General features: G+C 37.9%; 1 protein-coding gene across 1 annotated transcript in view; it reads right to left on the bottom strand.

Annotated features, from left to right (window-relative positions):
- LOC139122463 (cadherin-23-like) overlaps nt 1-25,608 on the bottom strand; it is a 192,033-nt gene that overhangs the window by 61,373 nt on the left and 105,052 nt on the right. Inside the window, exons 11-17 of the mRNA XM_070687855.1 lie at nt 19,685-19,797; nt 17,094-17,288; nt 9,784-9,948; nt 8,639-8,803; nt 4,501-4,568; nt 3,564-3,804; nt 1,399-1,635 (exon numbers count right to left, since the gene is read on the bottom strand). Of these exons, the coding sequence (XP_070543956.1) occupies nt 1,399-1,635; nt 3,564-3,804; nt 4,501-4,568; nt 8,639-8,803; nt 9,784-9,948; nt 17,094-17,288; nt 19,685-19,797 (1,184 nt within the window). The remainder of the gene's footprint in view (nt 1-1,398; nt 1,636-3,563; nt 3,805-4,500; nt 4,569-8,638; nt 8,804-9,783; nt 9,949-17,093; nt 17,289-19,684; nt 19,798-25,608) is intronic.

The following is a 25,608-nucleotide window of genomic DNA, read 5'->3' as shown; positions in this document are numbered from 1 at the left end:
GATATATATCCCTAATAAGGAAAGTTCATTAAATATGCAAATTAGCTACTATCTTTCATGTCACCCCTTAATGGTTCCCACTGCTAATATATCTTGGTGTGATCAACATTTGTAGCAAGTCTCATCCAATTGTGTGTAGTCGTTCTCAATGTATAGCCATTTTTTCTGAAATCATTAATTATGCAAATGAGCAAAAAGTAAGCAAGCCACACCCACCAAAAACTAATCAGTTCTTGCCATTTGCAAACTGAATCTATGTACCCAATTTTATTCTGATCTGATAAGCTGTTTTTGAGATATCGAGCACACAGACAGACAGACAGACAGACAGACAGACAGACATCGCTGCGACATATGCTCGCATGTGTGAACATGTGAGCAAAAAATGACCACCAGAAGGCCATATACGATCGTACTGCAAAACAAGCGACCTAATGGCCAATATAGCTCCTCAATTGTTGACGGATGACAGAAAATCAACCTATTTGATAAGCTCTGCGTCGCTGACAGCGGAGCTGAAAAACTGACATGTGTCTGTTTGACTTAGCACAAGGGTAGAACAAGAATCGATACCTGAAGCATCACGACACTGCCATCTTGAAATAGAGATAAAAAGTGGTGTTTACAATAAAAAACTTGTGAGTCTACTTCAGTTACTGAAAGCATTGTGTTCCAGACTGGTACCTAAGCATGTAAAAAGTCTGTTACCCTTTCCACAAACAACAATCAATATTCAAGGTCCTACTGCATATTTTGTAAAATATCTTTTTCAATTTATTCAAGGTTATCCCTAAAAGTCCCCTTTAGTTGAGCTTGAAAGCACAATAAATTTTCTTCACCTAAAGTCTCCACCCTTTTATTTCATTTCCATCTGACATACACAATCAGCTTATTGATTTTAACAACATAGTACCAGTAACTGTATAGCTAGCTTTGATGATTTTTTTCACAGTTTTGTTTGTACATTGCTCACAGGTTCTTTTTCTATCCTCAAAAGCATATAAAATCATCCCTCACTCAGTTTGTTAAAATAGAATCCATACATGTAGACTGCATTGTTATTGTTTACATTTTGAATTGTAGTCTGGACTAGCTAAGAATTCACTTGTCAATAACAACACAATTTGAACATGTAGAGGCTGAGTTGACAAGCTGAATACTGTGTATATCAACATACTCTGAGGTATAGACCAAAAAAAATGAAATTGACCTAAACACAGGAAAAGCTACTGGTTATTTTGATACCATGTACATGTAGCCACGATTTAGATACCACCTGACCATAATGACATTGAGAGACAAAAAAGCTTTAGATACAAGTTAGATATGAAACACAAGTTTTGAATTGTATGAACATACAGTGACCATAACATCCGATTTGTACATAGGAATCCTTACCTCTACATTGATAATGACATCTGTAGTGTCATTCAGTGGTGGTTCTCCTCTATCTTCTGCCTGTACTTTCAGTGTGTATTTACCGTCATATCTTTCTGGTAATGTATCAAAGTCAAGTGCATCTGTCACACCAATCCATCCTGTTGCATTGTTAATAACAAATGAATCCTCCCGTGGTTCAACATCAATTATGGAATATACTATTTCAGCATTTGAACCGTCATCAGCATCTGTAGCCTAGAATACAATGAACACATGTAGTAAAGACAAGGTAAGAATGATGAGTTTGGACATCAATCAATCAATCAAAATACACCAATCTATCAATCAACTCTTTACTCAACTCTTTACTCAGTTCGGTTATTGAACCAATCTTTTTGAGATTGGGGATGTGGCCGAGCGGTTTTGTCTGTGGCTTCTGCGCTAGGTGATTGGGTACCGTATGTTGTGAGTTCAAACCCGATTGAAACCATCGTATTCTCTACCCTGGGTTGATACTTCTGCTGGTGGACAAAATTGTCCCCGATTGAAACCATTGTATTTACTTGGTAATAAAAGTAACAGGAAACAGAAATATAGCTGATGCTAGTTAATAGAAACTCATAAACAGGTATTACACAGTGGCTGATATAGCTTCCTTGTAATCTTTAACATATAACACTTTTGAAAATTAACTTGTTCAATCTGCAATGAAACAATTTATATAAAACATACGGTACACTTAATATTGATCATTTGAAATTACAAGTTATCAACAGCAATATGACTTGCGGAAGAAATGATTCAGTAAAATACTACCTAAAAGCAAAATGCAAATCTGACTGAAACAACTGTTCCAGTTACTTTTAATTATTTAAGACTGACTTTATATTACAACTGAGAAAAGTGACTTGAAATTCTGATACAGTGTGTAAATTTCCCCATCTTTTTTATATCTGTGAATATATGCATACCTTAGAGACCTACAAATCAAACTTAACAGTTATCAGACAATTGGCACCAGGGAAAATGATCTTTTGATTAAAGATGAAAAGCAGTAGTCTAAAATTTATAGCACATATTATCCTTTGTATACATATGAATGGAATGATCAATAGAAAACTACCAACCAAATTAGTTTCCAGACAACTGGTTTTGTATGCAGAATAGAGTTTGACCACCATGAAAAAAACAAATTTCTGAAAATTACTGAGATGTAAATTTCATGGTCATCTGACAAAATATGAGTGATTTTATCCTAGAAATTAACAAAATAATCTTAAAATTATTAAATTAGAAAGAAATAAATTCACAAAATCTTACATAAAACATTCTCTAAAGCTTTAAACGTTATTCTCAGAATAATTTGAACAAACTACAGTTTAAGTATATATCCCTAGAGACGAATAACGTCAAAGTGATTAGACCTGCAGTTTGTCAGGAAAAATTGTGAAAGCCGACGAGTTATATTGACAGATGACAGATTGACTGTCACTTGTACATATTGAACTGTATATTATGGACAGCAGAGCTTACTATACATCTTGCACAGTGCAAGTATTACTTTACCGTAGATTGTACAATGTTGAAGTAAAAAAAACACAATTTCAAAATGTTCTGGATAATCTGTGTCAGGAATGTACAGTGTATATCTCTGTTTCAAAGTTCATATTTTGCTTCCACAAAGTAAATGTCTAAGTCAGTATTGTTCTTTGTCCTGTTAAGAAGCTTTGCCATGAACATTTAAAAACTTTCACAAACTGTCTGTGTAGCCTCAGAGTCAAGAAAAATTTCAATTCCAAGGACGTCAGTAATTGAGGTCGATCCAACTGGTAAGTTGCTGTTTTATTATAAAAGACTTTGATACAATTGTCATGCTTTTCCAATGATTTTACGATGATTTGACACTCTCTATTGTTCTATCAGTACACTGTTGATCATGTTGAGCTGTAAAACATATTGTTCTTGTTGGAGACCATTGTTGTCATAATTTTATGATCCTTGCAAAAATTGTAACTATCTTCATTTATGAAAATTTCCATATTTGTAGCATACTGGTACATCACATGACAAAATTAACAGTTACTATGTTAACGATCCACGGTGTCATGCAAGATATCATTTGATGATATCATTTGACTATGCCAGTAGACTTTCAATATACATGCTACAGTGCATTTCCTCACCTGAACTTGAACCACATCTGTATAATTGATTCCTTCTGCGATGAAACCAGCTGGGATTGGCTGTACGAACTCTGGAGCATTATCATTGATATCAAGTAATGTAACAACAATTTCTGTAGTTGTAGTTCTACCTCCACCATCTCCAGAAGCCCCAATGACAAGGTATGTTGGTGAGGTCTCACGGTCCAAATCTTCAGCATTGGCAACAGTAACATTTCCAAACTTTTGATCCACATTAAACCTATGTAGAATAGGAATTAGTTTACAAATGAGACTCTAAATCTTGATAAGAAAAAAACAAGTGTAAGACTTTTTGAGCTAAAATGTATTTGGGTTAACTGTATGGGTATTTTTAGTGTCAGGAAAAAATTATCAAGGACTTTGTTGCCCACTCACCATTATCAGGAAAGTTTTCTAGGTAAAAAAGAATGTCATGACGAAGTTTTTGCTTCTCTGCTGTCAATGAACTTGGATTTTACCTGAGTTTTTTTCTCACACTTCAACCTCATTCGTATATGGCTAAGGAATGTTAATCAGGTTGTTTGAGTCTCTTAGTCACATTGTTCAATGTTGTAGAAGATTTACGTTGCATAAATTATTTCATTATCTGCCATTCAAAATGGTTTGCCAGATGCAATAACTACCATATAACACATATTAATTAGAAACTGAAGAGTTTCTTGACTTAGGGGAGTGAATGAGGGAAGGTTAAATCACACAGACACACCAACTTTTACACACTGAAAGACATACTTTAAAACTCTGACCACCATGGTTTAGTCCAACCCCACTGTTATCAATAGTGACTATGGACATGCGTACAGGAAATTGGGGTGTACAAAGTGTGGTGAAAGAGCTGTGTTTAAGGGTGGCATAGTTTCATTCGTTAAAATTTGCTGGTCACACATAACAAGAAATGGAAGTAGTTTCAACTCACAGGTCTCTTGATCCACCTGTCAGTGAGTAGGTTACTTCACCAAATATCCCAGAATCTGCATCTGTTGCCTAGAAACAATAACAATCATCAGTCACATTCACAAATGGAAACAGAATATTGCTGCTCTGCAAAAATTGTGTAGAAAGAGTCAGATATGCACAGACCACACGACTATTGTTTTAGATCGGATACATCAGATCTGTGGACAGATCAAGGTTGTTATATACGGTAGTTCAATCAATCAATCAATCTTTTATTACTCAACACACACTGACAGAGAGTGTGGTATGGTACATTTCAGATGAAAGAACAACATGTCCAAAACTGAACACCATCAAATGGATATTAAAATCCAAGTAAATTGAATTGAAGTACAATTTATAACTCTGACTGTAAATAGCTAACTGTAGGTAGCTACTGGAGGGGTCAGCAAACACCAGAATTCCTTATAAATATAGCAAGGTTTAGAAAATTCTGTTCCATAATCTTTTTCATCTCTTCTACTTTTTCTTCGACACTCATAGTGATAGAAAAATCTGTTTCGCTTTTCTGGCACAAAATTAATCTCTCAGAATTATGACACTTGCATGTGAATAAAAAGTGAAACTCATCATCTATTACATTACTATCACATCTCAAGCAAATTCTTTCATTTAAAGGTAAATGAGGTTTACATTTCCTACCAATTTCAACACGCAAATTATGATCACTCAGTCTATATTTTGTTAAACTTCTACGTAACCTGAAATCTGAAATTGGGGTCAATACTTGCGCAGGCTATTTTGTGTTATTGTGAGACGGAGGTCCATTAACACTGGATCTGTGCCCAGAGGATTTCAACATATGCACATTTGGCATGGTTTAACCATTAAATACAACAATAATAGATCTTGTGAACATTTCAGTTGAAAAACTGAAATCTTATAAACATTTGTTTCAAATATCTAACAGAAGAAAAATATAATTGTCTTTAGAGTTAATTACAAATTGCTCAAGAAATTGAATGCTGAAAGCTACTGTATTGTTCAAATGCAAGCACAGAACAGGATACATTCACAACTGTGACCAGGCTAAGTTATTTGGTAAAGGAGGGTCACATGTACAGGCACAACAAAAATGGAACTACGGGGTAATTAATGCAATAAGGGTAAGATCTTTCACGTGTAGCAATGTGAGGAGATACTCAATGTACAAACATGTAAAATTTAATGCTTATGTAATTGATGTGAGCCTGTGATATCTTTCTAAGTACATCTGGATATGCTTGTGCTGGTCCTGCAAAGCGATATATGGTTGGAAAGTCTCAGTTGATATTGACATTATCTGTACTGTTGGTGTTGTAACTGTTTTCTATGAGTATCATCATTAGTGATGTCACTATTTGTCAGTGACATGTGACTCAATCATTCAGAAGCTATGCAAGATATAGGTAGCATACACAAGTGGCTTCATGATCACTTTTTTCACTTCTCAATGCTCACATAGAAACTAACTTTATTATTGTCCTGATTTTGAGAAATGCCAGTTTGTGTGGATAGCGCATGATTTAATGATGTATGTTAGCAAATTGCCATGTGATGTAATTGAGATGTTCAGTGTTCTGCATTTTCTGAAGTACCTTTTCATGGGAAAATGAAATGGTATGTCACTCTCTCTATTAACATACACATTGCCATAACTTCATGGAAGGTATTCATGATGGTATTTTGACCACAAAGTTTGCAGTGCTGGCAAAATACTTGAGATGGTTCCTGTTATTTTTGTTACCATGCCTAGCATCAGGTGAAATGGATAGAGGACCATAAATAATATTAACCCTTAACATGCCATGTCTGTCTTTAAACTGTCACAGCACTGAGATCTTGCTCTCAGTGCAACCTCGGTCTAAAAACCAACAGTGTGCATTCTGTGTGGTATGCCTCACTTAGCTATGCATTGTGGAAGTCAGAAAGAACCAGATATGAACTGTAAATGCTCACGTGTTTCATTATATATTGAAGTTATGTGTAAATTTGAACCTTTGCCACATGTTTGCAACTTCATTGAAATTAATTATGATCAACATAATGAACAATAATCACCGCCGATTAATTCTAAAAGGTCATGAAGTATACAAATATGTAATTAGCTGAAATAAAAATATTAAAGTAATTTTACTGCTCTTATTGTATCACCACTTTATCTAGCAAGTGTAATTACCGTTGGCCAAGTCCTTCAAGCCATATATGCCGAGCTGTGAAAGCTCATTAGATATGCAAATTATAAATAAGCTGACATGAAAATGTGAAATGACTTTCGATATTGTTTTGATCTAGTACCTGGTATAATCATCAATGTACATAGCATGTTTTGCCAACTTTGATCAAGTAAATCCCGGTATATATCCCTAATAAGCAAAGTTAATTAAATATGTAAATTAGGAAGTGGCTTTAGTAAAAATGCTTAGTGATTGTCAGTAATGTTGTATCATGGTATCTGCAATATGTGTAGCAAATTTTGTCAACTTTGGTCAAGTCAATTCAGACATATATCTCTAATTAGGAAAGTTCATTAAATATGCAAATTAGGAATTGGCTGAAGAGAAAATGCTTGATGACTTTCAATAATATTGAATTATAGAGTCTTTAATATACATAGTAAGTTTCATCAATTTTGATCAAGTCCATTAAGATAAATATACCTAATTATGAAAATTCATTTAATATTAAAATTAGGTTTTGGCTGAAGTAAAAATGTCTTTTGACTTTCAATAATGTTATATCACAGTATCTTTGATGTATATAGTAAGTTTCAACAACTACAATCAAGTTAATTAAGATTTATATCCCTAATTGGGAAAGTTCATTAAATATGCAAATTCGGAATTGGCTGAAGTAAAAATGTTTAATGACTTTCAAAAATGTTGTATCATAGTGGCTTCAATACATGTAGCAAGTTTCATCAACTTTGGTCCAGTCATTTCAAATATATATTTAACAAAGTTCATGAAATATGCAAATTAGGAATTGGCTGAAATTAAAACGCTTAAAGACTTTCAATAATGTTAAATCATAGTATCTTTAATATACATACCAAGTTTGGTTAATTTTGATCAAGTCAAATCAGACATATATCCCTAGTTAGGAAAGTTCATTAAATATGCAAATTAGCATTTATCTTTCATGTCACCCTTAATGGTTCCCACTGCTGATATATCTTGGTGTGATCAACATTTGTAGCAAATCTCATCAAATTTTGTGTAGTTGTTTTTAATATATATCCATTTTTTCTAAAATCATTAATTATGCAAATGAGCAAAAAGTATGCAAGCCAGACCCACCAAAAACTAATCAGTTCTTGCCATTTGCTAACTGAATATATGTACCAGATTTGATTCTGATCTGATAAGCCGTTTTTGAGAAAATGGACCAACAGACAGACAGACACACAGACAGACAGACAGACGGACAGACAGACAGACAGACAGACATCGCTGCGACATATGCCCACGTGTGTAAACACGTGAGCAAATAAAACTATTCCATACCCTTTGAACCCTATAGCTGTTTTGTACCGTGTATAAGGACGAAAATAATGACATCATCAAGCCTAATGATGGTAATTTCCAGTAATTCATGTAAACTTTCTGTGTAGAGGTTAGCATTTTTCATGAATATTTAATCAGGTCTGCAGCTCCGCCAATTATCGCCACAGAGACATGTTGACAGCTTTTCCACATTGTACAAACAGAAGACAGTTATGCCATGCGTTGAAGCTATTTCTCTCTCAGGGATAGAAATGGCAGATTTTAAATTTTTGGAGAAAATTTTATTGAAAACTGAAGCGTTTTGCCAACCCAGTTGATTGTGATGTGAACATTGAACTTTAGCTAAAGATGGAGCCCGTGATTAAGGTTTTCAAGATGCAAGATGGAGAAATTTGTAAGGATTTCGTTAATTTGAAGTGTATTTTGCTGATTTTCAAGTGACTGACAGTGATAAGCCAATATAAATTGTTGATATTGGCGCAAGACAGCCATTACGGTCTACCAACTTTGTTTACACATGTAGTTGTTCCAAACTGTTGACTTCCAGATATATTTCCAGTGTGTATTATTGCATTTTTTTAACCGAAATAAATTGGGCAGGTAAATACTTACATTTAGTTGTACAACAAATGTTCCAACATCAGAATGTTCATCAATAGTGCTGTTGTAGTTTTCTGGATGAAACACTGGAGAATTATCATTCATGTCAGTTAAGCAAACGGTCACATCAGCTGTATTGTTGAATTTTTCCTCAGAATCAGTCTCTTCAGCAAATACCTGAGAAGACAGACAGCAGAACAGAGATTATTTTTATTATCACTGTCATTTGCTATATAAATATTCACACTAAAGAGAACTAGTATGAAAAATCCACAAAGATTGGATTTCTTTCTGGGAACTGTGAGAGACTATCCATGCCGTTATTGATTGCAGATTTGGTTGAAATACAAAACTGAACATGGACACTACTATTTACAGTGATTAAGCTATGAAAATTTATGTGATGTCAGGGTTGGTAAGTTGATAGATACTTGCTCAACGTGATTTGACAGAAGAAATTGATGGACAAGTAGAAGAGTACATAATGTTCAAGACTGCAGACTATTTCAAACACATATAGAAGACTGCAGACTATTTCAAACATTGAAATCCACAATTTAGTCCAAAAATCTAGCAACATATTATTATAGTAAAGGAAAACAAAAGACGGGAACATCTCATAATCTTCTTAATATCTTAATTAAAGGGACAGAGTCGGCTATTTTTCGTGAATTTTGTTTGATATGAGATACTACTTATATTATTTGACATGTTGAAAGATACTGAATGAATGGGTGACCATGCACATATTCGACCCCGGTTTAAGACAAATTAAATGAAACCACGGCAAAAATTAATTAATGGCCATGACCATTAATTCATTATTGCGATGTTTTCATGTATTGTGTCTAAAACCGGGATCGAATATATGCATGGTGACCCATTCATTCAGAATCTTTCAACGTGTCAAACAATATAAGTAGTATCTCATATCAAACAAAATTCACGAAAAATGGCAGACTTTGTCCCTTTAATCCCGATCCCTGGCCTTTTTGAGCTGGGACTTCAAGCCAAATGTTGACAGTCTCATTCAACATCATGATCATAGGAAGAGAAAATCTGCACACACTGCATGTACTTATTATCTAAAGCTGTCTTTGATTCAGAAACACAGCAATATCATAGCTATTTAGAGCAAAGAAGGAAATGCCACTGACCTGAAAGTCAAACTGAGTTCTTCTCTCATAGTCCAAGTACATAGAATTGCGTACTCTGACCAACGCATATGCTCTATTAATGATGGTACCAGTGGGTGTGACATAAAATGCTGCTTCTGACTCTTCATCACCAATAATGCTCAATTGAAACTTGCCTCCATCACCCTAGAAATATTGAAAAATATCTGTAAGAAACTCTTGTTTTGACATTTACACCACAGAAATATGATGATGAGTATTATGGGATACATTTATCCTCAAAATCAAACAAGGAAGCTGATTTTAATACCGATTTTAAAATGATTTCACTTACAGATAACAGTGCAGTATAGCAGACAACTAGATCAAAATCAGGTCGAAAGTCACTGAAGCCAGGAGAATTGCGCTGGCAGCCAGTGGATTTCGGGCCATTTAAGTGTACCCTGTATTCTCCCAACGTGATGATACTACCGGTAAGTGTAGCTACCCTACATGCTCTTCTGGGTCATCTGAGGACAGGTTTTCTGACGAGGCACGGCTTTTGCTTTCATAACAGGTTCACAGGGAGTTGTGACAGGGAAGGTGCAGAAAACAGATCTGACCTGTTTTTTTTGGCTTGAATTGTAGCGTACTTGGCAGGAAAGCACCGTGATGTCCGCTTGTGTAGTTGGACGTAATCTACTCTCTGGCACTTTATAGTTTGCGGCTAAGCATGACTAACACGGCAACGCTAATCTAGTTCAGGCTACAGCCTAAGAATGAACATACGATCATGCACAGTTGGGGTCACCAGCAGGCACATTGAGTTCATTATCATTGACATGAAAATACTTCTTATGTCAGTTCTTTGGCATTACTTTTGTGATCCCCGGTACTTGTAATCTGTCTTAGGTTGACCAGTAGTCATTTACATCTGGCATGGAGAAAATTTCGATCAAAATTTTCACTGCTATGAATGCCTGCATTTCATCAACCTTGTCTCATAGCAGTACGGGTCACATCATGAGATGACTATGGATCCCAAGCAAGTTATCAGGCACTTCCGGTTACAGTTTGAAGTCCTCAAACTTGAGTATTTGCCGTAGCTCTGCATTTATCTCGCCAACGTCGATGTCACTCACTGTGTCTACATCTGGAAATTAGCCTTCAAATTCCTCCTTTTCATCATTGTCAAGGAAAATTCTCATGATTTCAGCATTTGGGTGACCGACAGCCGCGATTTTTCAGTAAGGGATAATGCTCAGCAGGACGTAAGCAAAAATTTAAAATTCAAACTTAGCGACGCATCCGAGAAAACATCAATCAATTTTGTGCAAAACACTTTAAATGGCAACCTGAGCGGGAAAATGTAGCCTAACATTTGCTTAGTACGTTTACTAGTTCCTGCTATGGAGCAGATATGCACAGGCTGATTGGCATACAGGTATGTCAAGGTTAATTACCTATTACCAACTGGGTAATCACATTGTAAAGATTACTGCTCAGGTGTCAGACGTTATCAGCTGTCTAGGGCTCTGGAAGTTCAGGCCGTACAATGCCACATACTGTCTTGGCTTTGCAATTCAGGGACATGGCTTCAAATATTTTTTCCATTGGTCACAGAGTTGGTGGCTACACAAAGACTTGTGTTCGGCTAGGCTGAGACGTAGTAGAGCCAACTCAAGTAGGGGTGCTAGTTAGTACATTCCGGGTTTTCATCTACTGAGGTGTCAATGACGTGTTGTCATTACCGCTGATGGTAGACATGCTAGACATGTTATTTGAACGAGCCATGTTTGCCCAACGGTAAGGCCAATTAAGACAAACGTTGGCAATTTTGGCATCCTCATTGTTTGACCGTCTTGGTTGCATGAAGGCGCGACATAGGCTTTTTCTTTATTATCGGATAATATCGTCTAAAATTTCTAAGTTAGAGAGTTCCAGAAACATGAGACCAAAGTGATCTAATAGGGATAATATTATCGATTTTATCCGATAAAACAGCGTTTTCAGAATTTTCCACCCATCTGCTTCTAATATTAGACTCTAACTTGGATTTTAGACGATATTATCGATTTTATCGGATATTATCCGATAAAACAGCATGTTGGGCATCTGCCTCTTCCCTACTCGTCTAATATTAGACTCTAACTTAGATGTTATTGTCTAATATTAGACGAGTGAGGTATGGCTGATGCCCGACATGCTGTTTTATCTGATATTATCGGATAAAATCGATAATATCGTCTAAAATCTAAGTTAGAGTCTAATATTAGACAGAGAGTGAAGTGGCCAATATATTATCCAATAAAGAGCATGTCGGGCATCTGCCTCTTCCCCACTCGTCTAATATTAGACTCTAACTTAGATTTTAGACGATATTATCGATTTTATCGGATATTATCCGCTAAAACAGCATGTCGGGCATCTGCTTCTTCCCCACTCGTCTAATATTAGACTCTAACTTAGATTTTAGACAATATTATCGATTTTATCGGATATTATCCAATAAAACAGCATGTCGGGCATCTGCCCCTTCCCCACAAGTCTAATATAAGACTCTAACTTAGATTTTAGACGATATTATCGATTTTATCGGATATTATCCGATAAAACAGCATGTCGGGCATCTGCCCCTTCCCCACTCGTCTAATATTAGACTCTAACTTAGATTTTAGACAATATTATCGATATTATCGGATATTATCCGATAAAACAGCATGTCGGGCTTCTGCCTCTTCCCCACTCGTCTAATATTAGACTCTAACTTAGATTTTAGACAATATTATCGATTTTATCGGATATTATCCGATAAAACAGCATGTCGGGCTTCTGCCTCTTCCCCACTCGTCTAATATTAGACTCTAACTTAGATAACTTAGATAATATTATCCGATAATGCCTATAGTGCCAATGTCGCGGTATCCTCCTTGGTTGGGTATCACCTGCAAGGCAACGGCTGTAACCCATACAAGCCGATGAAGCACTGTTTGTATACCGAACATGTCCTTTATTGCACATTGGCAATCCGTCACAACAGGTTAATGTCAACCACTTGGTTGCTCTGTATGCCCTGCTGGATTGAGAAGAGACATTATGTTAATAGTATGGGTTTCCAACCCGTACTGAACAGGGAACTTGGGGCAATGGGGTAGCAGGTGCATCCCGGGGGTACGGGGTACTTCCATTACTTGCCAATTATATGTAAACGTGCCACCCAATGGGGTGGGTATTTCAGCAACTTGGTCTAAAATGGGGGTATCAATTCACAGTAAACCGGGTCTAAAATGGGGTTGATTTTTGAGTGCCACACAACAAATTCCAACTGTCAGTTCCCGTCTTCCTAGCAGGGTTTTGATCTGCACTCAATAAGCATCGATATATTTTTGTGTGGCAGGGGAACCATTATAGAGACCCCCTGGCTTTAGCCAAAGTAAATACAGACTTTGTTTTAAAACACTGTCATTAATTGGTCAGAAGTCCATATATGGAAGAATTTTGCCCAATAGAAAATATCGAAACAAAGTGGCTCTACTTCTACTATCATGCATTACAGGTCAACCATGGGGAAAACTAGCAGTGCCTTATGGACGAACGGCGAGGCTTCTTGTAGTTTTGAATTTTAAAAATCACCAGTCAGACTGTAACTGCAGATAACTGATAACTTCAGAAGCTGGACAAAACTTTGGTGAGGGTGAAAGATAATTTCTTTCACTCAAAGTTTTTAGTATTTCAAAAAAACGTTTTTGGGAAATCATGGCTTGGCCAGCAACAACATAGCCGTAAATGCAGGATTATATAGTGGTAGGCTCTGCTGGTAACTCGGTCATGCAAATGCTTGCTTTTTACCCAATTACGTTTTTGCAAATTTGACACTATTACTTTTGACCTGGGTCAAAGGTCATACGGTCTAAAATGGGGTCCTAAATTAACAAGATTTTAGGTCTAAAATGGGCCCCGGGTTTTTTACGTTGGCCGCACACCCCTACCACTTCTCAGAGCAAGTACCCCCCACCCCCCTCCCCCCCCAGAGGTGCATACTGCAACTTGCTGAGAACAAGGAATGTTAGCTGACACCAGTTCAGATGCTAATAAGACTGCCTTTGTTATGCCAACTGGTAGAGTGATTTGCATTTTAATACATGTGAGTATTGTTAGTATGATAAATGGTAGGGACAGGCAATTTACATGACAAGTAGGAATGTCAGCGCCAGTTGGTGGACTGATTGCGTTAGGTCCATTATAATAACAGGTGGCTGAATATATTGGCACCTATGTCTTTGAAACTGGCCCATTGCCTAAGTCACCGACATGAGTCTAACTGACGGGAAGAGCTTCTTGAAGGTGAGCAAATGACTTAAGCAGTCATGCATGCTGCAGAGTCACTGGGTGGCAGTAGCGGTGATCAGTACATGAGTTCCCCTAAGCAGAAGAAGACAGGGAAGAAATGCTCCCGCACATGGAGAAGTCATTTGCCTTGAAGGCTGACAAACCCAAAAGTATGTAAAACCGATCATGCGCTGGTCGAGAGTGATGCTGAGACATCTACCTGTGGTGCTTCCCCAGATCCTCTGGGGGCTCGAGAGAGACTACTACCTCTACTGACACCCATGAACCATTATCTTGCAACGGGAGGGTCTTAATTCACAGCCAAGTGGTCAGTAGAGTGGAAGCTACAGTGTCCAACCATCACCAGTTCCTGGCATGTCACCTGCTCTCACAGTTTTGTTGTCTGCCACCATGTCACCTCCTAAAAAGTTGTCCATAGGATGTGATGTGAGGACAGTTCTCAAGATTATCAGCCAGAGATGATATTGGATGCGGCTAGAATGGAGTTTTATGCGGGACGTCCCAATAATGGTGATTTGACGGCTGAGGAGGATGTATCAGAGGTGGGTGAGGACGCAGCAAAGCATGACGATTTCTATGAGAGAGAGTATGCCGGTGGCAACTTCAATGATGAGGATGACATAGCTACTGTGTTGGCAAAGGACGACACCTCACCAGACTAGTGTATGTCAGACGTGCCCCTGCCTGACGTTCACCTTGCTGACCCACTCCAGTGAGATCAAGTACTTTTTTAGTTTATACCTCCCATACATTAGATTGGCAAAATACAAGAGCAACAAATATGCCATGTACCACCAGAATTATATCGCTAAAAAGATTGATAAAAACTGGCGTAATACAGACTACAGAGAGATGCAGCTAGGCCTTACGGGCATTTACTGCAAGTCAGCCCTCAAGGATTATTGGTCAAGCGATCCATTTCTGAGAAACCTTGGCATTTTCATCGTGATGATCGACCCATGGTCACTTAAAGAAGCTAATATATGTGGTATTTTCACTTGGCTGACCCAGAGAATGATCCACATCGAGATCTTGATGAGGCTCGTTGTAAGTGTCGGTGCGAGGAGGATGTCCTTTGTTAAGTTAACCCATGTTAACCCATGGATGGAGCCCATCGTGGATGAATGCGTTAAAAAATACAGGATGGGTAGAGAGTCTTATCTCCATTGACGAGGGCATGGTGCGCTTTAAAGGGTGGTCTAAATTAAGCATCATCTACCGCATAAGCCTATTCATAACAGTTTCACAATATACTTGGGACTGAAGTATAAGGTACATGATGACGGGAGATAGCAGCTGTTGTGAAACGCATAACAATGGAGTTTGTGCAGTCATTTTGTGGACACAACTATGGGCGAGATGAAAGCTACCATCAGATCAGATTCTCGTCTCAAAAGCACCACTTACCAGGAGAGTAATGCACAGATATTTATCCTGAATACTGTACCGGTATATCCACCCCTGCATGGTTATTGGTGATGGGGAAGAGCAGCGGCAAGTGCCAGTGTCACTGTACAATTATCGCAGGTTCATGGAAGGTATCGAACCAGAAGTATTACCACACTGGGCGTAAAAACCATAGATGGTGGATATACCTGGCATGTTACCTCATGGATGTGGCTCTAGTAAATGCATACATATGCTTCAAGCATGCACAACCCGGTAGTAAGCTCACCCATCACTCATTGGTGGCTATAGTGGGCGATTGCAGCCCTGCAGTGTGAGAGAGGTCGAGTCCACCGTCTTGCTTGCCTCATACATCAACCCCGCAAATCAAAACATGCCTATTGTCAGCCGTTTGCCTGAACGGCAGAAGTGTTGCAAAGTTTGTAGCAAAGATGATAAGACTATCCCCAGTTGCCATCTCTCTGAAACATCCCAAGGGTTAATTGTAGTCTGTGCAGTGTCCATCTCCATGAAGACGAGTGATTTGCTATGTTTCATCATTGCATGATGCTACGAGGTAAACAATGCGTTAGAGTACAGACTGCTATGCCTGAAACGTGATCGATCCTAAAGAGACCCCACATTAGATAAACTCTGAACACAGACCATAATTAACTTCTCCGCACAGTTGTGCTTCTTGACCAGATCCTTACGATACGTTATAAATTGTAATATGGACCATGATTATATTGTACTCCGGTTGTGCTTTTTGTTTGTATTTTACAATCCCCCTATTGTAACACAAACCGGATATGTGAATGTCGTCACAGACTCTGAGATTTTGGTTTGGCTTCCTGTAAATTCTTCCCCAATAAAGTGTTCTTTCATTAGCAGTTATTGTAATGTTGTTCTCTTTGTTTCGTTTGATGGTTTGTACGCCATACTTGTCATTAACCCTGTGCACCCTGGCCCCCTGGTACCCTATGACATCATGCGGACATTTTTGTCCAAGCAGTGTTCAAAGGGTTAAAGATCCACAAGAACATGAAAGTAGGGGAAGCACATTGTGTTGTATCACATGGGAGAGGTACCCATGTATACGGGCATGTAAAAATTATCAAAGTGTAAAGACAGCTAACCCTACCCAGAAAATGTGCTATTTGCATTCCAAATGCCTGGCAGAATAGCATGTGTCAAATGCTGAATTTTGCAAGTGCCTACTACGAGGCTGTTTTCTTACGACTTGGCAGGAAGGTGTGCAACTCCCTCAGCAGGAAAAGAGTTAAAGCGAATGGTACACACACACTTTGCAGCTGTAGCAACTTGAAAATTCTGCATCAAATTTTGTTACATTTTAAATAAATAGATACAAAATGATGATACATCCATTTATGGACCTATTATAACTGAGAAAAAAAGGTGAATGCATTAAGGCTTGGTACTGCAGTTTCTATAAAGGTAGTATTTCTGTTTTAAAAACTATTGCACATGACAAAAAAACTGATTTCTGCTATGTACTTCTACAATGCAATTTGTCAACAAATATGCTACTACCAATATTATCACATGTCAAAGTGAATGAAATTAACAGACAGGTAATATTATGTTTCACTTACAAGATCAAGATCTGTCACAATCATCTCCAAGTTATCCACTGCAACTTGATTAGGTGAATTCTCCTGAATAGTACCAGTGTAGGAATCATTGTCAAATCTTGGTTTCTCATCATTAACATCAAGCACTGTTACACTCACTGTTGTGGTTGTTGTAATATCTTCAATTGGCTGATTATGTTCATCTATTTCTTTTGCCTGTAAAATGTCCAATGGTAGTAACCTTTTTAAACCATCCCAATGAAGTTGTTAAAACAATAGCAGCCATAGCACTCTTCATTAAGCTGTCACTCGTAAAGGCATTGTAAACATGAAAACTGTGTACTGATGATCTGAAAGTACTATTGACAAGTCATTGTTGATGACACAGTCCCCAAGTGTTAATGGGTACTTTAATTATGAGTCCTCAGAGAGGATAGTGTCCTCTTCATTAATTAGGTCTGTGATAAAAATACTGGGATACTGATGGCGCTAAATGGCCAACAATAAGTTCCATGGTGGTGAAAAAATGAAACCCATGTAGGCTGCCATCCTAATTACAAAAGGTCATTAAATGAGTCAATTGGTAATTAATCAACAGGATTTTGCCAAACATTTTTGCATACTATCCTAACACTGACAGATTATCACAGGTACCCTATTTCATAAAGTTTGATCCAGTATTTACAACACTATGAGATCAAGATCTGTACCAAGTTCCATCAAATTTGACGCTGTATTTGTGGATATATCACTTTAATTAGGAAAGTTCATTACATATGCAATTACAAATTAATTAACATGACACTGATAAATGTCTTTTTTACTGTTAAAGCAATGTGAGCTTAACCCTTTGAACCTGGCTCGGACATAAATGTACGATGACGTCATAGAGTACAAGGGAGTCAGGGTGCAAAGGGTTAACATCTGTACCAAGTTTCGTGAAATTTGATGCAGTATTTCTTGACATATTATTAGCCTAATTACGAAACGTCAGTAATTCACATGATACTGGTACATGCTGTGAAACAAATTGATGTGCATATGTATGACATAGGTCAATGTCCTTGTACAAACTTTGAATGATACTGGTGGAAATATGTCTGAGTTGGCTCTGTACATGAAAACATCGCATCAAAATGGCTAATACTCAGTCACATTTGATCTTACAGTCTAAAAAATCAACATGCATATGTATGACATAAGTCAATGTCCATGTACCACCTTTGTATAAAATCGGTTGAGACTTGATAGAATTATGGCTCTCGACATGAAAAAAACCATAACAAAATGGCCGCCATGTGGCCATATTGGATAATACTGTGAAACAAATTGAAGTGCATATGTATGACATGGGTTAATGTGCTTGTACCAACTTTTGATTGAGATGTGCCTGAGTTATGGCTCCGTACATGAAAAAATTGTAACAAAATGGCAGCATGGCGCCATATTGGATTGTATCACAAAACAAATCGATATGCACATGTATTAAGTAGGTCAATGCCCTTGTACACACTTTGGATAAAATAGGTTGAGATGTGCCTGAGTTATGGACAAGGACATGAAAAAATTGTAATAAAATGGCCGCATGGTGGCCATATTGGATCGTATCACAAAACAAATCAGTGTGCATATGTATGACATAGGTTAATGTCCTTGTACTAACTTTGAATAAAATCAGTTGAGATATGCCTGAGTTATGGCTCCGTACATGAAAAAATCGTAATAAAATGGGCGCATGGCGGCCATATTGGATTGTATCACAAAACAAATCATTTAAGTGTATGAAAAGAGTGTACGTTGGCATAGAGTTACATCAGGTCAAAGGATGATAGTGTCCTTGTAGCATTTCTTATGACATCTACATTACGTTTGAAACAACCACAACACAACAGTTATCTTTATTGAATTTCATTGGTCAACAACAACAACAACAACAACACAACTTATAAACAGCAATACAAACAACGACAACTAGATTTCTGGGTTCCCTATGTCCTATCTACCAATCTGACCTGAGGGCAGCAGTATATATGAGCTGCCCTCAGGGCAGACATACATTTCCTATCATTACAGCACGACTGCATAAATGTATATCTACTAATCTACCCCGCGGCCCCGAGGGCAGTAATATATCAGAGCTTCCCTCAGGTCAGACATGGATTTCCTATCCTATCTATAAATCTGTCTTGAGGGCAGCAATATATATTCACTGGCCTCATTCCTTACTCTTTAAAGCATTGCATAAGGTATATCAGAGCTGCCCTCAGGGCAGACACACTAGATAGACATAGGGTACTTAATTGCCCGCGTTTACAGGGACTGGGACTATTTTCAAATAATTTGTGACATCATCGAATGTTTTGCAGCTCTGAGCTGCCAAGAGAGCAGCGCTGCCCTCAGGTCAGTTTTCAGTTGCAACTTGTGCTGCCTGCAAAAGACACATACATGTACAAACATGGTATTGTTGATACATGCATGTTGTATATGCTGGGGTTCATAAGTTTTTTATGAACTGATTGACATTGAATTCAAAAATGACATCCCAACACGTATATCACATTAAAGCATATTTACACACAATTTGTACATATTTTGATTTTTTTTACACTTACCGTAAGTATAAATGTGTACAATTCTTGTTCCTCTCTATCTAACTCTTCAGATGTATAAATTGTGCCTTCTCCATTTGGAAATGTTTCAACCCAAAATGGAACATTTTGATCCGCTGATGGAAAAAGAACAGACAGGCAAATGTAAAGGTTTCGTAAAAAATTACCTCAAACCACCAGGCTTGTATTAAAGTATTGATGCTTAAAACAGAAACCTAGTCGAGCGAATTTCACCATTTATCCCTTCTAAAATAACCCTTGAATAAAATACAGCTTGACTTTGCTACATGCTAGGACGTGGTCACCACTACAGTGCGATGAGAAGAGAAGTTAAAGAAGAAGACATTTATGAAAATGAGTTTAGAATCACAGGGGCACAAAAGGGCTCATGGGAGGAGCTTGCGTGATGTCATCTACAATACGTGAACATGTGTTACAGCTAGAGACTATGACTGTACGTAGCAGTGCATTTTTTTTCAAGTTTTCATTTCTGCATTCAACTTTTTAATTGAATGCTCAGTAGCATGCAAAATGGTTTACTGATGTGTGGTTGGGTGCAAAAATGACTCTTGGAAGAACAAGTCATTGACAATGACATAGTCCCCACTTGTAATAGGAGTATTAGTCTTGATGGGGCAGGTAAATGTGGTCATTATAAGTATCATTGGAGTGTATATGCTGAGATCTACGGGCACATAGGTCTATGTCGTTGTTCCCAATTTGAAACACATGAGGCATGTCTAAGTTATGGTTCTGAATCGGGAAAAAAGATCAGACCTCTAGCTGTATTGGCCAGCCAAGAAATACATATGCGCATATAAATGAGGTACATGATGTGACATCTTAAGGTCTAATATCCTATCAAAATTGGAGGGTATAGAACTTGTGGTTACTGAGTTATGCATATATATGTATAATCAAGGTCAAAGGTCACCGAGGTCACGTGACATTTTGGAAAAAAAAATTGTATTGCTAATTAATCTCTATATGCCAAAAATCAGACCTCTAGCTCTATTCGCTTGCCCAGAATTAGATGTGTGCATAATTAATGAGGTAAAGCATGTGTTGTCATAAGGTCTCTCATCCTACTAAATATAAAGGACATAGCACTTGTGGTTACTTATTTATTGACATAAACGTATATTTTAGGTAAAAGAACATCGCCGTCACATGACATTTGGTCAAAAAATTTCTATCCTATAGTTATCCCTATATACCAAAAATTAGACATCCAGCTGTATCGCTCAGAATTAGATATGTGCATAATTAATGAGGTACAGTATGTGGCATCATAAGGTCTCCCATCATACCAAATATGAAGGGTGTACCACTATGACAGAACCCCATGGCGAGGGGTGCAAGCGCGCCATACCAGCGGTATTTGCACGAGTGTTTGGGGGGATCCGGCGGTCGTGCTTTCACAAGCGCAGCGAGTGAAAGGACAGCCGGATTCAACGCAAACACAAGTGAAAATACCCCAGGTACAGCAAGCTTGCTCGCTCGCCATGGGGTTGTTATTATTATATATGTTTCCCCCTGTTTATTTTATCGAGAAAATGAAGGAACTACAAGCGACCTAGAAGAAGGTGGAAATCTTTGATAGCTCAATGCAGTGGCCAGAAATTAGTGGCTAATATAGCTGCAAAAATACACAATTGAAGATTTCATCATACTTTGAATATATCACATCGGATCATCCCTAAGAACATGTCAACCAAAGCTATCTGATTAGTAGTTTTTACCTCGCGTGCGCATGCGCGCAGCGAGGTTATGGTTTAGGCGTTTCTGTGTGTGTGTGTGTGTGTCTGTCTGTCTGTCTGTTAGCACGATATCTCAAAAACGGCTTGGCAGATTCCGATCACATTTCGCACACAATTTGTTCTTCAAATTTGCAAGAACTGATTAGTTTTTGGTGGTTGTGCTTTGCGAATTTATCAAGTTATGAGTAAAAGAAAATTTGTGGCCTGTATAAGTCTATGGGAGGCTAAATAAGTATGTTTGAAGGCGCTATACTAAAAACATTTTACACAAAGTGATTTCTGAATTCAGTCACTCGGCCGCGCTGATCGCTAATCTTGAGTTTTGACTGTTGATGTCGTCGTGTCGACGTTTGACTTTAAGAATCGTGTGGGTTACTCTGGACATAGCGAACCAAAAGCTAGATTATCGAAGGTAAGCGTCATAATATTTGATCAATGCATTTTTCTCTGAGAATGAGATGTAGAGTGACACTTTTCATTCTTGTGTGTGTGTCAGCGAATTTATATTCCGGCATGGTTCCGCTGAGATCAGCATAATATTATGGCGACGTATTGACAGTCTGTGTCTTTTAAGTTGCTTTTCAAGATTGTATTAGCTACAGAACCAACAATGACAAATTTTTCATGAGATTTCCATGTCGGCATTGATGTTAAATCAGCAGCAGTAGGCTAGCTCCTGCGTACAATAGGTCTGCGTTTCCCGGCGGTACGGTGGTAGGCCGACGGCTTGTACCACACTGTCCACAGGACACCACGTGGTAGAGGCCGTGTGCACAACCTGTAAGCAGAGCTTCGAATACACTAGACAGAGTTCGTGTTTCCGTAAATTAGGCATTGAACTTGACAATATAGGCAATAACCAGAATCATCGACCATCGCCTGACAAGTGCACCATAGTCAGCTGTACATGAGTTGCGTGGCGTGGTGAGCAGGTTCCCATGGGTATTTATTTTTTGAAACGCGTACTTCAAAGGTCACGAACTCATTTTGCTGCTACACGGCGCGGCACAGATGATTGTATCGTTTTTGGGCGCATTGAGATACTGTGAAGTAGGTCAACTCGTTCTACATGGCAATTTTATGTGAAATATGCAGAATTTATACGCAAACGCGACCTCTGCCAGTCAAGAGCCTGCTCAGCCATTTGCACTTGCATCGACAGATATTGTTGGATCATAATTTTTCAAATGGTTTCTTTTCTTTTTTTTCATTGCGTAATACAGTGGGGATAATGTCAAATTTAGATAGATTGGATTAATTTCGGGAATAAAAACAATGTAATGTAAATGATTTGTAAAAGTTTTAATCTATTGACACATTTTCCTTCTTCATAAAAGCCAATACCCCAAGAAGTACTTTACAAAATGTGCACGCGAGGCCATTCAGTTCATATCTGGTTTGAGAATAAAATTTTCTGACCAAAAATGGCAACAATTGCCCCAAAAATAAAAATTGCAGATTTCATCATAATTTCAAGTAGTTCATCTGTAGAAAAATGTATACCAAATTTCAAAGCTGTTAGACCAGTACTTTTTGAGAAAACATGTTTTGACCAAAAATGGCTAAAATTGCCCAAAAAATTCAAAATTGCAGATTTCATCATAATTTCAATAAATATCATTTAGTTCATCTTTAGAAACCTGTATACCAAATTTCAAAGCTATCAGATGAGTACTTTTTGAGAAACACATTTTTTGACCAAAAATGGCAAAAATTGCCCAAAATTACAAAATTGCAGATTTCATCATAATTTCAAAAAATATCATTAAGGTGATCTGTAGGAACGTGTATACAAAATTGCAAAGCTATCAGATGAGTAGTTTTGGAAATACACATTTTGTGACCAAAAATGGCAAAAATTGCCCCAAAAATACAAAATTACAGATTTCATAAGAAATATATATTACTTAGTTCACCTATAGAAACCTGTATACCGAATTTCAAAACTACCAGACCAGTACTTTTTGAGAAATACATTTTTTGACCAAAAATGGCAAAAATTACCTTAAAAATGCAAATTTCCATATTTCTGCACAATTTGAACAAATCTGAAATAGATCATCCCTAGTGACATATGCAGTGTTCATTCTAGGACGTAAAAACAAGGGGCCACTGTGGGCCCCTACTCCTGTCCCAAGGGGGCCATTTTAGAAAATCAGGGGCCGTCATGATCACACATGTAAAACCCTTGAATTTTCTGCTGAAAATACCATAGTCTATCGAGTCAAGAAAAGGAGAATACTAGAGATCGGGCCACCTGTAACCAACGAAGCCTACAGCAAAGTTGTGCCCCGTATACGCAACAGGCCCAACAATGGCAGCAGCAAACTAACAGTTTGGTTTGATTCAATTGTTTACGTAACTTATGTGATGAATTATTGATGTCGGACTTTAACAACTGTACAAATTACTACGGACTGTGATTTTGACTGTGGAAACGATCATGATCAAAGCTTAGCGCACCAGTAGGATTTCTCCAAGTGGCCCCCGATTTGCACTGGTCGACAATTATCACACTGATACAGCACGAGAGTGTAACCCGTACGACCTAAATAAAGTGATCGATACATCAACTTTTAAACATAACTTGTATGTATTAGCAAATTTACGATCATTGGTTCTGACCAAAGGGTTTTACACAGCGATGTTGTTCTATGCATAGACCTGGCTACTCTGGAAAACGAGATATGTCCGACCTAAACTGTGTTGCTCTTCAAAACAATCATCTGGCTGGCCAAGCATGAATGCTTTCCTTGCAGTGTTCAACGTTTCGCTGGTATGGATGATAGACGTTGCAAATGCTTCAATTTAAGGGACTGCCCGATCATCCTGGGTTCACGGCGGGAGCCATTGTTTACATTCATCGATCGTACCACATGCGCACGGCTCCAATACACCATTGCCCCTACATCAGTCCTTTCTACCCAGCTTCCTATGCACCACCTTATATGCCGTAGTGGGCAAAGGTCAAAGGGTAACTGAATCGTTTTACATGGCACACTATGACTGAGGTAATGACCTTCGGGGAGCTACGTAAATGTATGAACTAAGTGAACTCTGCGTGATCTACCGACCCATTCATAAAATGTTGCGCCCTTAGTGGCGCATCAAAGGTAGAAATGAGGGCCATTCGAGATTTTTTTGCGCAAATTGCGCAATGGCGCGTCCTAGAATTAACTCTGGACATATGTACAAAATATCAAAGCTATCTGACTTGTAGTTTTGAAGAAAAAGATTTTTAAAGATTTTTTGACCAAAAATGACAAAAATTGCCTTAAAAATACAAATACGCAAATTTCACGACCATTTGAACAAATCTGACTGAAGTCACCCTAAGTAAACTGAATATCAAATTTCAAAGCAATCGGACAAGCGGTTTCAGAGAAGAAGATTTTTTTACCAAAAACACCAAAAATGCCCCCAAAATACAAATACGCAAATTTCACCAAGATTTGAACAAACTTAAGTGAGGTCATCCCAAGTGAACTGCATATAAAATTTCAAAGCAATTGGACTTGCGGTTTCAGAGGAGAAGGCAATTGTTGACGGACGACAACGGACGACGACGGACGACAACGACGACGGAAAATCAACCTATTTGATAAGCTCCGCGTCGCTGACAGCAGAGCTAAAAAACACAAGCGAACACATTTTAAATAGTTTACGAGACACACATTGAAAGACAAGGATCACGCGCTGTTCTATTCATTTGCATGCACGTATGGAATAATGTTTTTGGTATTTGCAGTGCAGTGCAAATACCGGTAGTATGCGCGCGCTTCGATGCAAGTAAACTGTGATACATATGTAACAAGCGACCTAGCGGCCGATATAGCTCCGCTGTGTTTATGTAGAGAATAACTATTTTTGACACATGTTGATGAAGAAGGTGGAAATCTTTGATAGCTCAATGCAATGGCCAGAAAAAAGTGGATAAATTTAGCTGCAAAAATACACAATTTCATCATACTTTGAATATATCACATCGGATCATCCCTAAGAACATGTCAACCAAAGCTATCAGTCTGCACGACGACCGGGCTTTTCCGGTACCATTGCATGACGGGTAATATAGGCAAGAATGGCGTCTTTCAGTGGCGTCATTGAAAGTAAACAAAAGCCAGCAATATCGCCAAAATAAAGACGCAGTTTCTCATAAACTAAGGT

This window comes from Ptychodera flava, chromosome 22, assembly GCF_041260155.1.
Source record: "Ptychodera flava strain L36383 chromosome 22, AS_Pfla_20210202, whole genome shotgun sequence".
Lineage (NCBI taxonomy): Eukaryota > Metazoa > Hemichordata > Enteropneusta > Ptychoderidae > Ptychodera > Ptychodera flava.
This window is presented reverse-complemented; position numbering and strand designations above follow the sequence as displayed.